At 43.5% G+C, this 12,507-nt stretch overlaps 1 protein-coding gene across 7 annotated transcripts in view; it reads right to left on the minus strand.

The window, feature by feature from the left end:
- The window catches only part of POLG2 (DNA polymerase gamma 2, accessory subunit), a 367,703-nt gene that overhangs the window by 104,823 nt on the left and 250,373 nt on the right, over nt 1-12,507 (minus strand). For 4 of the 7 annotated variants that reach the window (XM_069655004.1, XM_069655005.1, XM_069655006.1 and 1 more), the window contains 2 exons: nt 3,597-3,677; nt 3,242-3,342 (listed from right to left, as the gene is read on the minus strand). In XM_069655004.1, coding sequence (XP_069511105.1) covers nt 3,242-3,342; nt 3,597-3,677 — 182 coding nt within the window. Of the gene's footprint in view, nt 1-3,214; nt 3,343-3,596; nt 3,678-12,507 lie in introns of those variants that run through there. The other 3 variants (XM_069655007.1, XM_069655009.1, XR_011305148.1) reach the window with 2 other exon arrangements.

Consider the following 12,507-nt stretch of genomic DNA (forward strand, 5'->3'; position numbering starts at 1 on the left):
ACAAGGGACTTGCACGGGTTGCAGAGGTTATACAAGGACATGGTGAAATGGGATAAACTTACCATATCATGGATGGGCCATCTTAACACCATCAAGATGAATTTCCTTCCCAGGCTATTGCACTTATTTCAGATGTTGCCCATTGGGGTTCCCCATTACATGCTTGGGGGAGTGAAGGGTCGTCTTTTCAAGTTCCTGTGGCAGGGAAAGACAGCGCCAGAGGCGTATGACTTTGTGGAACTTCCGAAAGAGATGGGGTGGGTTTCCCAGACCTGCATTTGTATTATAAGGTTGCTCAGCTGTGGGTCGTGCTACCTCACTTAAGTGAACAGGTGGAGAGTCAGTTGGTTGGGTTGGACAATTACTTCCTTCGATCAGCAACTGTGGGGGAGTGGTTGTGGGCACCACAGAATCTGATTCTGTGAAGGATAAGGGAGCATCCCATACTCCAAGCTATTTGGAATATTTGGTCAAAGAGGCCGGAAATGCAGGGGGTTATGACTTGGCCTTCCCGGATGAGTCATTTGTGGGCCCCGGGGGTGAGAGAGCATATCCCAAATGTGGATAGATTCCAGACTTGGTTTGTGGCGGGTTTGACAAGTCGGACAGTGGTGGAGGAATGGGCAGTATACCCCCTCATCTCGGAACTGGAAGAAGCCCTGGGAATTGGGATTCTGTCCATGTTCTCTTATTTGCAATTGAAGGGGGTGATTGTGGCTGAAAGACAGAGGTGCAGCAGGATCTCATTCTAATGGAGACAATTCAGGACTCTCACAGAAATTAAGGGATTCTTTTCACTGTTGTAAGGTGCTCTGTAGAAGCGGGTGAGGGGAGCACTGCTAAAGTTCGGAGTAGGTGGGAACAGGACTTGGGCTTTGAATTCAATGGGGCATTATGGCACAGAATGTGTAGTACAGCATTTAAGGTTTTGATTGCTTGCCAGTATGTGCTCCACGCTATTAAGTCATTGCACCAGTGGCAGTACGATACAGTGTGTCATTTCTTAGGGTGGAGGGGAAGGGAGGGGTTTGGAAAAGGATAGGAGTGGGAATGATGTTATTTATTTATGGTTTTATTGTGGTTTTGTTTGTTTCTTTAGCTTTGTTGTAGTGAAAATGTTAATAAAAATTGAATAAAAAAAAGTAATCACAGGTGTGTTACCATAATTCAGGAGTCAAAGTGTTTTGCAAAGCCATACTACTAAGCTAGATCATCAATGTCATTAACCTACTGGTGTGAATTACAGTTTTCCAGTATATAGTATATATGTAATAGTATGCAATACTATTGCAATGCAATTACAGTATATAGTATATATGTAATAGTATGTAATAGTATGCACATAGCACACCATTTCTCTCTCGCCCAGGCTGAATTATCACCCGGCAACAGCAGTAGGACATGCACATTTTCAGACCTGGCAGTACTGTGGTTTCGCTTCCTTGTGCCCCACTGTAATTTGTTTTATGTGATTCTGCTTCCTGGTGTTCCACATTAACTCTGCCCCTTCCCCTGGTCTCCCTTCGTAATTCTGCTATACTACGATTTTGCTCACAGATGTACCCTAGTGATTTTGTCACTGGTGTCCTGCCATAATTTGTGCTACACTATAGTTTTGATCTCTTGTTTCCCACAAATGTGTGCGATATTTTGACTTCGATTGATTTGCGGTATTGCTTCAGCGACCCAAAAGATATAAGTGCAAGTCATCACAGAGGTGGTTATGGTGCAACAGTGGTATTAGAAGATAAGGTCTTGGTTTTCTTCCCACTAATCTGTGCTATAATGGGATTTTGCTCCCACAGTAACAAGTACACTGTGTTACCTCCATGTGTCGCACTGCCCGATGTAGTTAGTTATTTGCTCATGCTGCCAAAAGTAACTTGTACGACTGGCCCCTAGATATTGCACTGGACCTCTTGACATGCCGGGTGGTTCATAAGGATCCCAATGGGATTTTGCTCTCTCTTTAATCACTTCTCTGAACTCATCTTGGAAACTATTCCCATCCACTCTACTTGGTACCCACTGCTGCATGCTACCCATGTTTTCAGTAATTATTCCCCCTTGTAGTGTTTCCCCAATCATCCAGGTCCAGTCGCTGCACGTTGTTAACTGCCAGCCCACATCAACAGGCTTCAGGACATCTCTATACAAGAACCTTCCATGAAGCGCTCCACTGGGGAGACGACGCCCAAGGGATACTCGCACCAATACGTTGCCACAGACACACTGGATGGATGCTCTAAGCTAACCACTGGGGCCTCCACTAATCTCTCTTAACTAACATTCTCAACCACTACTCCTAAACACACTATATGCAAACCAACTAATCCAATCACATACATCAATTTAATATCCTCTGCAACAGAAATCAAACAGCAAAGATCCAACATACATAACAGTGCCATCATTGCATTCTAGCACCATAGTTCCCCCCAGGAACAAATAAATGCCTTGATGCTCATGGCATGGACCACCTAGAAACATGCCAGCATGTAGAGCTCTGGGTATTTCATAATTCAGGTCTGCACCAATAGCAAAGCTTAAGTGCATTTTCAATGTTCCCACCCATAAAACGAATTCCCCCGACCAACCTTTTCTTTCAGACCCACCAGAGTGCCTGTGTGCAATGCAAATGACAACAGAGCTTGGTATTAAACCCAGTAACATAATGGAGGCTTGCTAAAAAAACAAATTTTTTTTTGATGGGGCCGTGTGGTACTTTTCTTCTGAAGTGACCTCAAATAAGGTATGCTGATTACCGTTAAGTAATGAAGGCACTGTTAGAAATAACAATGGTTTGCAGATTTCCAAAACTGAATTTGAGTCAGTAAGGTGATTCAGAGAACTATGTTTCAGGGATCATGTCAAAGCACCAAAACAGGTGACTGCTGGCTACACAGCAGAGAGGAATTCAGCTTACGCTTCAGTTAAGCAAAATAGATCAGATGTAGAAAGGAAATACAAACAACTATTGTGAATGGTGCGTAAACCATACCCAGGGGAGCTTTTCAACCTTATACGTGGAATGGGGTCACAGCTGCCAGTTGTTGCTTTACAGAAGAGTGCTATTGTACAGAAGGCACTACAAAGCTATATGTTCAGTAGTTTCATATTTACCATAAAAGTTCTTCTTTACTTTTGCATCATAAATTGCTGTATTCTTAAACCAAATGTTTATAAAAGAATTGAATAAATGTATATCTCACACCTTCTAATACCAGCCTTTCATCCTTACTTTATATACAGCTGCTCCAGTGAAGTGTGCGCCATTTCCAGATATCCAGGCCACACAGAAACTCCATTTTCTAACAGTTCACAGAACAATCCTTGACATACCTGTCACAGAGAACAAATGGTGCATAAGCAAAGAGATCAGTCTTTTCAAAATCAAATTAAACTCTAAGGTATATAAACCCATTTTCTTTTGGTGTTCTGAAACGAACCTTAAAATAAACAAACTTGACACATTTCAGAATTACGAGGTGGGTTTTAGCAGTTTTAGAACATTAACAAAGGGATAGATCATTGATTTAGAAATATGCAGACATTATACGAAATAAAAATGGAAAAAATAAATGCATTGTGCCAACCTGTCTGAGGTCCTGTGCTGGTCCTTTGCCTGTGTCTAAAGCTACTTTAATAGGTGCCAAGCATGGGTGAAGTTTCAGCACCTACGATTGATAAACCATACATTATTTTGCAAAAAGAGGCTTACGAGTTACATTATTAGATCTATCTTAAACGAACTGTAGTTAAATGAGAGTGTAGAACTGTGTTCTGGTACCCAATCCTTAAATATGGCCTGCAACCATGAAACGCTAACAAATGAAATACATGCAAGAGACATTTGACAAAAACAGTTTTGTTTGACCGCAGAAAGGTTATCCTAATGCTAGAAAGTCAGAAGCCAGAAAGTTATAAAGAAACAATAATAGTATTGAGTTCACTTGTCTACATGGATCTCAATCTATTAAAAAATGAAGGTTAAGTCAAGTTGAATTGTTAGACGCATCACTTTCAACTGAGCACACAATATAAAAGTATGAAAAATTACAATACAATACCACATTATGGGTGACTGCAACAATAATAACATTAAAGGAATGTCAGTATTGCAAACTCCTTCAATATTAATGTGACACTGCACCTGCCAAGAAATATTTGAAATCGCATCACAGCTGCACTGCAATAATAGTGATGGCTGACCAGCAATAAGGAAAATTAAATTCTGTGGCCTTGTACTAAGCAGGTAACACTGCAGCTGTGCTGCAATAAGGAAATGTCACCACAGTGATCCCGCGATAAAAATATAACAACACGCGAGGCAATCACTTATTGAGGCACATTTTTTTATATTTTTCTTTGTAGGGAAAGACTGCACCGAAAGTCAAAACAGAGAGAACATACACCCGGCTGAAGCAGTGTGGATGACAGGTAGGTTTTGGTTAGGGGACTTCCTTAAGCGGCACAAAGTGATGTTTCCATAAAATATTTTTCACAATATTTTCCTGCAAATAAACTAGTACATTTACCATGTATGTATGTACACTGTAGGGTACAGACAAAGCTGGAATTTCAACTAAATTCCGACAATTATCTTCTTAGTATGAGTTTTTTAAATAACTGCAAATGTTACCACTTTTAACTCCCATATTACTGCCTCACTACTGCACCAACCATGTACAAGCGCAGTGATACCTCTGGGTCTGATTGCTATACAAATAAATATATAAAATAAATATCTTTTAATAAGGGCATGTAGTAAAATGTCCAGTAATTCAATGACTGCATTTGAGCGATGTGCTAAAATGTCAGTGAACCAAGCCCGTGTCCTGAAGAGAGTGCTGCGTCACCCGGTCTTGGGGTTCCTGTGGTCCACATGGAGGGAGGGCAGGGACAATAGGTGGCTCACAACGTGACCGTCACCCTGAGCTGTATTTGGGTTCCCCTATTGAGGGATGGGATTGAAGAGCCATTGGCATTCCAGCCCTGGTATGAGGCTGGACTAAGCAGGGCAGGGCAACTGTGGGAAGGAGACACCTTCATATCCTTGCGTAGGTCGGAGGAAGCCCTGGGAATGCACAAATTGTCGCCTTTCTGCTTCCTGCAACTGAAGGGGGTCCTGATTGAGAGCCGGTGGGGTGAAAACCTAAGGAGGGAGCTGACGAGCTTTGAAAGGTTCCTGATCACACAGAGAGGAACCAGGGGGCTCATAGCCGGATTGTATAAGAGGATCCTCTTGGCAAACCCTGGGGACCATCGAAAATCAAATGGGGACAGGATCTGGGTAGGGACATTGAGGACACATTATGGGCACAAATGTGCAGGAGGGCTAACCGCTCTACGGCCTCACTCCAGTATAGACACCATGCCCTAACTGGAGCTGCTGCATAGATGGCATAACCCCCCAGCGATGATTGCTTGAATGCGGGAGGGATATGACCCACACTCCTGTTAGTGCCACTGTGAAAACAGGGATTATATTCATATGTGGTGAGGCTGCTCAAGGGTACAGGCGTATTGGTGGGAGGTCCTGTACTGGATAGAAGCGGTGGATGGGATCCAGAGGGAGCTTTCGCCATGTCTTCTCCTTTTTGGGGTAGGAACAGAGGAAGAGCCGGAACCGGAACAGGGCACATGTTTAAGATCATGATGGTCTCTGGTTGATACTGCCTGGTCAGACTGTAGAAAAGCTCACGAATGCCGAGCCATTTACGATATGTAATACCTCACTCATCTCCTGGACGAGTCCAGGTGCGACATTGAAGGCCTGCGACTTCCTTTCTTTGCAAAAATACGGGCAGTGAGGCTGACAGGGGAGAGGAGTGGGCTGTGAGATGAGGGGGGCCGGCCACCACAGGGGGAATTCAACATGTCCTTGGCACCACCCAGGGACCTGCGGAATGAAGCGAACTTCAGGGGAGGCTCTCCAATTCACGAACAAGCGTGCCCCTGCAATACCTGGATGGAAATGAGGTACCATCCTTTGTTTGAACTTCAAGGAGACAATTAAACTTTGCTGCAAAGGGGCGTGGGGCAAGGGAGGAGAGAGGGCTCAATTGTGTTGGTTGTATGAGAAGGCTTTATTGCTGATCTGTGTTTTAAATAAAATGGCAATAAAGTTTAATTTTGAAAACAAATGTCAATGAACCAGCTTTAGAACTCCAGATGTTTTTGTACACTCATGAGTTCCTAACTATCCAAACCATCTATCGGACAACGCAGAGCTAATCAAGCACAATTTTAGAATGTGCCCCGTACATCCCACAAAAAAACCTCAAGGGTACTATGCACCCAACAAAATCAAATAAAAATAATGTTGCTAAAATGTACAGGCTTGACAAAATTGCAAGACAGATAGTTTTATCAACCAATTGAGACGGACCCTACGAATAGGCTTTCGATTCTGATCAATCACAAAATCGAAAAGGCTTGTGCCAGAGGCTGGATTTGCTCACAAGAAATTGAGTACCTTATGGCTAAGAATCCCACATACCAAAATTCGACATCTTACCCAAAATTCACAAGACTTTGGTTAACCCTCCAGGCCGTCCTATTGTCTCCGGAACTGGTGCCATCCTTGAATCATTATCAAAATTTGCTGACAGGTATTTGAAACCCTCTGTGCATACTATGTACTCCTTTGTACAGGATACCATAGAAATCATTAATATAGTGGAAGAGATGCAATTCGACCCGAACACACAATTGCTTGTAAGTTTAGATATAGTGTCACTCTACACCTGTATCCCACAACAGGAAACTTTACAGGTGTTGGAAGAGGTACTCCTCACTAAAAGAACAGAGGGGAACACACCAAATAATTTTATTCTGTAGTGTGCAGAAATGTCGCTTACTGAGAATTATTTTAGTTTCAATGGAAAACTTTTCCACCAAACCCACGGCACTGCAATGGGTTCTTCAGTAGCCCCGTCGGCAGCTAATCTGTTTGTCGAGGGTTTTAAACACAAGGTCATCTACAGCCCCACTAACCCGTACTTTTCGAAGTTGAGTTTGTGGCGTCGTTATATAGAGAACATTCCGATAGCGTGGGATGGCTCTGGTGAATTGTTCAAAGAATTCATGTTATGGATCAATTGACAAAATCCTTACTTAAAGTTTACTTCCACACAGAACAATCTAAAGATTAATTTTCTGGATATCACAATTTGGGTTGACACCAGCCGTAACATCCTACAGGTCAGACCATACCTTAAACCAACAGACCGCAACTCGCTTTTAGAGTTTGGCAGTTGTCACCCCCGGCACACAAGGGAGAACATCCCTGTTGAATTTTTACGGCTCAAATTAATAGTTCCACAAAAGACATTTTCCTGACGGAAGCCAATTCTCTGAGCTCAAAATTGACCGCAAGAAAATACCAAACCAAAATAGTGCATCGTGCACTCAAAAGATCTAAAAATAACAATTGTGCGGGTCTGTTAGAATACAACGACAGAGTAAAAGAGCAAGAAGGTATAGTATTTGTAAGCACATGTACCCCCCATACGAACCAGGTTGTTAAGATCATTAAGAAAAATTGGCGTATCCTGATGGGAGGTGAGTGAGAGGCCCAAATCTTAAAGATCTACTCACAAAAAATGACATCACAAAAGGACCAGGAAAACAGATGAGTATTACAGAAACATGGCGTCTTCCAAAAGCAACAGGCCACGCACTGTGTGGTCAATGCGTCAATTGTCACCTGACTAGTAGGACGACTCAGGTTGACTAGGCTTAGACAAACCCTGGTCTCAAGTGACTTTTAGCAACTGTAACAGAAGTAATGTGGTGTATCCTATCTGGTGCCAGTGCGGGAAGCTATATATTGGTATGACCAAAAGAAAAATTAAAGTTTGTATCTCCGAACATAGGAGCTGTATTAAGAATAAGGTCTCTACAGCTCCGATGGTCAATCATTTTTTAATGATGGATCATGGACCAAATGATCTCAAATGGACAGTTCTGCTCCATATTTAACCAGGCAACGAAGCTGTGATAACCAAAAAGCTACAGGAGAAAGAACAATGGCTCATATTTTTATGTAATACAGCAGTCACTGGACTTAAGGAACCCGTGGACTAGAATTGCGTGGTGTGAAATGACGGTATAGGGGACTAGTATTGCGAGGTGTAGAATGTCAATACGGGATATGCCCATTAGGCTAAACACTTTATGCAAGCAGAACCGGACTGGTTTGCAGTATATTTCCAATGTTTAATAACAGCTGCCACCTTCCACTTCGGCGAGGCGACTCTTACTAATATTAAAACTGTTGTCTGTTTGAATTTGCCATAAGTAGCACAATGGTGGAAAATCAGTAGGTAATACGTGAGTTTATGGGCGTTTACTTTGCTGCTAGAACGCAAGCTGTTTATCTCTTACCTTAGCTCATACAGCCTGCATGTTTCTGGCGACTTGGTCCTTAGAGCCTAATTAGGTTTATTTACGGCACCGGTGCTGCTCCAACGCCTTATTTAAGGAAAGACTGGAGCGTGTTATTTTTAGTATCAGGTGACTGATGACACGCCTACGCGAGGACTGCGAAAGTGATGGAGGACGCTTAACATACAGGAAGTAAGTTGTGGCGAACCCTTTCGGATACAATCTTAGTAACTTTGGCTACCGTTGTCACTTTCTTATGGAGTGTTAGTGTTAACACCTTAGAGATGGTGTGTATCTCGAGACTGTGTCCGAACGTATCACGTATTTCCTCAGATAAATACGGACCTAATGGGATCTTTTTGTTCTGCAGAAAATCCAGCCATTAGAACGAATAGGAAGAGCCAAGCTAGTGACGCCTTGTCCCAGTGGCAATTGGACAGACTGGTGAAATGGGCGTTCCCGCATTCGAGATTTATTGAAACCAGTTAGTGATGGTCATGAATGGATCGTTTTTCGCTTATTTAAGTATTTAAATAATGGTGTTTTACACCTCCATTGTGCTAGGCGCGGGAATGTATTAACAGGTTAGGTACACACCACAAGTGTTTAGAAGACTTGCACTTGATGGGGGTTGTTGGTCACAGAGCAGTCTGAAGGGATGCAGTTGTCTTGTCCCGGAGGTGCTTAGTTCTTCCCCCATACGTCCCTACACTGGGTTGGGCACGGGATGTGTCCTTTGACATCCAGTGCAGGGTGGCATCCAAGGAGGTATGGTCGCTAGTCCTGCCCAAACGTAGAGTGGATTTAACACTGAGTTTATAATATTGGAGGTAACCATGAGCATATTTTGATGGTTAAAATTTGGTACTTAAGGTCGTTTGTTTTTCCAGAGCTGCTAAAAGACAGCGGCATCATTGTACGTGGTGTCTACCACAATGGTGGGCTGTTTTATTCTGAAGACGCGCCTACAATGCCGTGGACAGCATTATTTATTAAAGCTACCACGGTAAATCTGCCACAGGAGACTAGGAACTCCACTGATGGTGCAATATTTAATTTAGTAACAGCATATTCTATGGCTGTTTTTTATGTTGTCCCCCATAGGGTCACAGAGGAACACTTTCACACAACGTTTGAAAGATTAAGAAAACCTGAATGTTGAATTTCCACTGAAAAAGTTCTGTCATTGGCCTAACATTGTTAAGAGAACGAAACATGTTGGGCGTTGTTGTTGCTGTATTTCTAGGCAACTTTGATTAATTAATTCTCAAATTGATTAGAACCTTGTGTACAAGAATTCGCCTAATTAGGACACGAAGGGTCGGGAGGGAGCAATTCAGAATTTATGAGCTCTCGATCTTGTGTATTCGACAGGTGTCTGAACAATAATGTATGTTGAATAGAGTGTGTACTAAAATTTGTATGCAAGGTGTTTTGGTTGAAAGGAAGCACTATTGCACTTTGTGAGTTTAGAGTTGAGTGGTATGAATTTTAGGTAACCATTTATCTGTATAGTGTGTTTTTTTTATCATGGATTGTTCAATACATTTTTAACCCATTGTCTTAATAAAATCATTTTTTGTATTATGAGATTTTTCTAGTGGTTGAGTGTAATTTTGGTAAAGGGTGTACGTATTGTTACCTAATAGTGTTCCTCCTCCTGCCAGTGGGGCACAGCATAAAGGCAACGAGGTTCTTTAGTCTAGGAGCATGCGCAAGCCTTTTAGGGGGGACAAATCTCGGGGCCAGTAAATAATTTCCACTCAATCTTTTTGACGGTTTATGTGTTAACATAAATGGTTTCATCACTCAAGTAAACTTCACTGTATCATACATCTTTAAAAAGGAGTCACCAATAATATTTCAAATCACTACAAAATGTGTGGCAACTTAACCCTAGAGCACCTATTATAGGTCAAGACCAGAGGCAAGCATTATGCTTTCAGTTCTTTATGCCACCCTTCAACAGCTCTTCACAACTCTATTCCAACACAACTTTGAAAACTTCAAGAGATGGAACTGGAACTACCAATCCTCATGAGTAGCCTCTCTTGGGTAGTTTTACTCCTTGCAGTCTTAACCAATCTGGACTACTTCCCCTGTATGTCACTTCCTGTCCAGGTACTTTCCTCTCGTCTGTTTCTGCTCTTCAAGCAGATAAGTACCTTCACTACTCAAAGAGATAATTTGATCAAATACAGCTAACAGGATGAATTGTACAGTATATTGTTGTATACAGGATTTACTGTACAATAGACCGACATGTACCAGGACACCTAGAAGAGACTTGCACAAGATTAGGACTGTTTGTCAGCTTTGGTGTGCACACGCGTCTCGCGAGCATCGCACACTGTATAGCTTCACAGTCAGTCAGTTATTGTAAGCATCACGTGAACAGCGCACATCGGCACGCTCCATCACAGGGGGAGAGCGAGCCGGATCAGTGAGTGAATTCACCCCCACTCCGGGACACCAGCTTGCGCCCCGCTACACCAGCAGGGGGGCGTTCACTGCCGTGTTAGACTTAGTCGCTTTGCAGCACATCATAAGAAGTGTGTCTGCTAGAGGAACGATCCCCCATGGATAAGCGAGTCGCTAGCAAGCTCTGAGAGGTCTTGTAGCAGGGAAACAAAGATTAAGAGCACACAGTGTACGTTGCATACACTCATAAGTCTCGGGTGTACGAGCAGATAACCAATACACCTCGGCCTCTCGAAGTAAAACAGAAAAGAAATGAAACTAAGCTTGCAGCCTACCGAGTTCAGGCAAAGGGGCATTCTGACATAACCAATCCGGTATCATAATCTGCAAGATGGATGTGGTAGAAGAACAAAGTAGGTGGAGTGATTACAGCCAAGGTGAATTTATGGCTGAGGAGGGCAGGGGCCTGCCATTAAGTTTTAAAAGAGTGCTGGGGGATCGCCTAGTGGTAGCAGTGTCCCAGGGCGTAAAGCCCTTGCCAGATAGACCAGAAAATACTGGAACCCCTACTGGGCAGCAATAACGCAGAGAGAAGGGCGGAGAGCAGGGAAAATCCAGTCCAGGAGAGGGGACATCCACTGGACACCTCCTAAGAGGAGTTGATAAACAGGGGAGTGAGCAGACCCAGAAGACGACGTCCTCTTCTACTCCTTCTTCAGTCAGATGACTGGGGGGAAAAAAGACAGCCCCAGGAGGTGGCCGATGCTTTCGATAAATTCAAAAGCGCTTTCCTTCTCAAATAGCTGATGCCCAGCCCCTTCCCCAGGGCGCAAAATACAGGGGATACTGATGTAGTGTGACATTGACCTGTCAGGTAGACGTGCCGCCAAACAGGTCCACAGCAGTAAGAACAAGGGTAAAGGGCCAGAGGGGAACAAGAACAATTTGGACATGTTCAAACCAGAAAGCATCAGGCATCGTAGGTCCACCGACTGGCTACCCTCTCCCAGAGTAACTGTGCACATGGCAAAAAGGCTACTTAAGCCCCTGGAGAAAGAGACGTGATTCTGCATGAAGGCAGAGTGCCCAATAACCGAGATATCAGGGAAGTAGCGGAGACGCCTGAGCTAGACCCGAGAATGCTCCCTTTTATGACAAGGGGTCCAAAGATGTGCGGAAAGTTATGGCCAGGGCATAGAAGGGATACCAAGATAAGCTCCTAGATCTAGCCAGGCCCATTGCTAAGATCATGGACCTAGCCGAAATGGCAAAGGATACCAGAGAACCGGTATACGCCCAGATACTGGCCAACTGGGCATCACAGGCAGTGTGCATGCTGGGTAATGCAAATTGCGAGTTGTCTAGGAGATGGGAGAAGTCTTTAGTGAAGATAGATAACAAGCTAGATGACCTGTCCTCCTATTATGCAGGAGAGTCATCACAGGGCCTACTCTTTGGCAAAGCATTTGCTAAAGAAATGAACACATTTGTGGGGACATTTACAACACTAGAAAAAGCAAAGAGGTCTGTTGACAACTCACAAAGACCACCTCAGGGCGCGAGAGCACAATACTGGGAGACCAGGCATGAGGACTTTCTCACACGAGCCGCGGCAGGAGCTCAAGAGGCCACAGAGGAAGAGGCTACTCAGACATCAGGGAGCAAATGCAAGTAAAAGCCCTGTGCGAGAGTTAC

The sequence above is a fragment of the Ambystoma mexicanum genome, chromosome 3q (assembly GCF_040938575.1).
Source record: "Ambystoma mexicanum isolate Mex_15411 chromosome 3q, UKY_AmexF1_1, whole genome shotgun sequence".
Lineage (NCBI taxonomy): Eukaryota > Metazoa > Chordata > Amphibia > Caudata > Ambystomatidae > Ambystoma > Ambystoma mexicanum.